At 42.3% G+C, this 3678-nt stretch overlaps 1 protein-coding gene across 1 annotated transcript in view; it reads right to left on the reverse strand.

Moving 5' to 3' along the window:
• Positions 1–734: 734 nt before the first annotated feature.
• Positions 735–3678, reverse strand: part of LOC104074851 (interferon alpha-inducible protein 27-like protein 2A) — a 4478-nt gene continuing 1534 nt past the window's right edge. The window contains exons 2-3 of the mRNA XM_009575131.1: positions 1639–1785; positions 735–763 (exon numbers count right to left, since the gene is read on the reverse strand). Coding sequence (XP_009573426.1) covers positions 735–763; positions 1639–1785 — 176 coding nt within the window. The remainder of the gene's footprint in view (positions 764–1638; positions 1786–3678) is intronic.

Raw genomic sequence — 3678 nt, forward strand, 5'->3', positions numbered from 1 at the left:
CAAGAGACCTATACCAGAGAAGATGGGCTCCCTTCCTTACCTGTCCTCAGGTATCACATGAAGTTTACAGGAGTAGTTTTGGTTCAAATGTGACAAAGCTGACACCTCTCAATAAACAAAGAGGGACTTGAAATATTAAGGTGAAAGGGACCTTAGAAATAGTAGAGGGATACAAATATCAGTTGCATCTCTGAGGTATGAAATTTCTTGGGATCTGTTCTCATTTGCTTATGTGTATTTTTAATGAAGTAGAATTTAATTTGATAGCCCATTAGAAGTACCTCCAAAGGGAACTGCTGGATGCCCCTTATCAGGTGTTTCTATGCTTCTCTCTCACAACAGGGTGACTTTTGCACTGTGATCACTTTTTCTAAAATAAACAAAGCAAGCTACCTGTAATTGGAGAGTCTAGTGTTGCTAAACCCAGGATTTTTGTAATACACCCTTGCAGTCCAAAGTACCTTAGCTTCCATTTATTGGCTTGTGTTTGTATGTGCCTGTGCTTCAGAGAATGTTTAACCAAGGAAGAAACTGCCCCTCATCCCCGTCCCCACTAATTTAATGCAAGAATCCATCATTTTAATAGAAGCTTTATTTGTGCATGTGAAAAAGGCTTTGTCTTTCATCTCAGTGACAGGGAGAGCGAAGAAGGGGAGAAGTTGTCAAATGACTGCGTTGGTAGAGGATGAACTGCTTGCAGAGTGAGCACATCTGGACTGAAGCTTTTCTTCGATTCAGTGCCTTCCTCCTTTGCCACCCATTGCTAAGGACAAGTATAAAGAAACGTGTGAGAACAACTTAAAGCAACGTTGCAGGGAAACATACAGCATATCTGAGTGTTGGTAACAAATGTTCCCAGGTCAGAGACCAACGGTCTGTGTTACACTTTGAAAGACACTTTTTGAAATGAAGAACTTCAATCCTGTCTCCAATTCTCTTCCAAACCCTGTAGGATCCCACTACCATAATTAGCATCCTTACCAATGCATTCATGTATAGACTAGGCTTCCTCATACCTTGGTTTAATTTATCTAGGTGTGGGCTGCATCAGCTTGGCAGGGTGATGAGCAAAACTTGTGCTGTTCTCTGCTTTGAGCTGGTAAGTGCAGGTAGATCCCTCTGCTTTTGACCCAATGAATCTCCTTTAAAGGAAAGAAAGCTAAGCTGTTCTAAAAGGCCACAAGAAGTGGACTAATGATTCCTGTCTGTCAGCCTGATAACTCCATTCTCATGTTTCACTGTTTCCTCCCACTTCATCTGTTTTGTATGTTTAAATGTGAAGCTCTTGGTTTGGTCCTGAATTTGTGTTTGAAAAATATTTAATGAACTTCCACTGATGAAAGCATAACCTAAACTTCCACTGGCCTTTTTTTCTGTCACTATGTGTTTCAGATTTCTGCCTCTTCTATCCATCCATATCTTTGCAAATTCATGGCATTGTTATTTCCACTAATTCCCTTGTTTCGGCTTCCCACCGAATATACAACAACAAACAGGAGAAATGTTGCTTGAAATACAATGCAGCCACTTCTCTTATTTACATTCCTTCATCTAGTAAATGTACGCTTGAGCTGAAATACTGCTGACTTCTCAGAAGTCATTTGTTATTTCATTTTTATTAGGAGGATTCTCACTTACAGATGGACTGGACAGTGGAAGTGGTACCGCCCCTGGGAGTTCCACCTCCGTGGGATCTGGCCTCCTGGGACATCATCTGGGAGGCCCGGGATCCACTGGAGATCCCGCCACTGGTAAAGCCTGATGAATGGGTTGAGCCTCTGGCACCTAGAACAGTTACAAACGAGATGTTACTGTGCTTTCCTGACTGGAAGGAACATTATGGGATAATTATAAACTACTGTGTTTTAAAAAAAATTCAAGGCTAGCAAATATATCAAAAGATAAGGAGACTGTTGATTACTTGACTTGTTCCATCAGTATACTGCTTTTTAGTATACTAAAAAGTATACTTTTTAGGGGAAAAAGACATTTGGGGTGTTTTGTGGATGTTCCCAGAACACAAAGAAAATCTACAACTCTTGTACGGACTGTTTTTGATAAATCTGGATCTTCAAAACAGTTTCAGCACAATTTGTCTCTGCTGAAATCACGGTTTTCTGAGGAGCTGCCTGAGGACTGTGGAACAAACCCCTACAGGAACCAAGGATTGTTGCAGACCTCACCACTTACTGTTCCACGTGACGGATATGTTCCTTTCACTTCACTTTCCATAGCATAAACCTATGCATAACAGATACCTGTAGAATTCAAACACAGCAAGCTGTGGTAGCCAGTGGCCAACTTATATGTATGTCTCCATCTCATTACAAATAAGCCCCAAGCAAAGTATTCCATTGCAAACTCTTCTTCTCCTGGGAGAGGAGTAAAGCATTGACAATGACAAATGTTAGTGATAATGCTTAAAGCATTCCTGGAGGATGCTCAAATATTTTGGTGATGAGCTTGTTATAACATCTTCTGTAAAGTGATACTGAACAATACTCATGCCCTGCTGCAGAATCAGCCGCTCCTTCGAGTGTGTTTGTTCTGGGGGAAGGAGGGGTTACAGTCTGAATGAAAAGGTTAAGAAGATGTGTTTGAAGAGCGAGAGATTTCAGTGAGCACCTGCGGAAATGAAATCAGGCCCTTTTAGCTCTCAATCAGGCAAAGCATGTGTGGCAAGCTCTCCTGCTGCAGGGAGCCAAAGCTCACACCTGCCTTGGCAATGTTACAGAGCTAGCATTTTTCACACGGATAAAAGCTCTTTTGGAGCATCTCCTGTAGGCATGGCTAAGGTTTCCTTGAGTCATGCAGATTTCTCTTCACCAAAACCAGTGGTTTTCATAAAAGTGCATAGCTGATACAGACATGGAAAGAATAAAACTAGGCATTGTTAAATGTTTACTTTGCTTCTCTCTTTCCTCAGCACATGGAAGGATCCAAGTCTTCAGTCTTTTATTTTAGAAACTGCAACTTCATGCTCTCTATAGGGCATCACCACTGAAGAGTTTGCCACTGGTTATGGGTGTGCTGAGTACTGCTGTACCACCCTAATCTGTAACAGAAGGCAAGATTGTGCAGCTGACTCTGCTCTAGTGTACGACTAGATTAAGTAACTGGCATCCTCTGAGTAGCAGGATCTCTGGTGCTAATGCAGCGTGGTGCCCGAGAGCAGCTCCTCCTGCTCTTCACTCTCGGTCCTCCTCCTCTGTCTCGCATATTCTTTCCCATCCCTTAAGCTCTTTGCTATTGAATATTCAATAAACAGTAACCTAAACTCACTGAACAAATCATACAGAGTAAAAATTAAAAAATGCCTCACAGGAGTCACATGCAGTATCTCTCTAAATGACCCTTATGTCACTTACTCCTTCACTGTCTAGAGAGCCTCACGCTATGAATAATATTGGCAGCAATGTAAATCATATCTTAAAAAAAAACCCTTACTTCCCCTCAATCAAACTTACCGCATTTTCTACTATTAAAAGATGCCTCAAATCTGGATCCTGGTCAGCTCACCTGGCCAACCACCCATTTTATGGCTGGAGGAGTCAGGTTCAGCTCCATCCTTCAGCAGACTTCTAGCTGCTTATTACTGTCGTGGTTTAACCTGGCAGGCAGCCAAATACCACACAGCCGCTCCCTCACTCCCCCCACCCTGGGGGGACGGGGCGAGGA

The sequence above is a fragment of the Fulmarus glacialis genome, unplaced genomic scaffold (assembly GCF_000690835.1).
Source record: "Fulmarus glacialis isolate BGI_N327 unplaced genomic scaffold, ASM69083v1 scaffold7873, whole genome shotgun sequence".
Lineage (NCBI taxonomy): Eukaryota > Metazoa > Chordata > Aves > Procellariiformes > Procellariidae > Fulmarus > Fulmarus glacialis.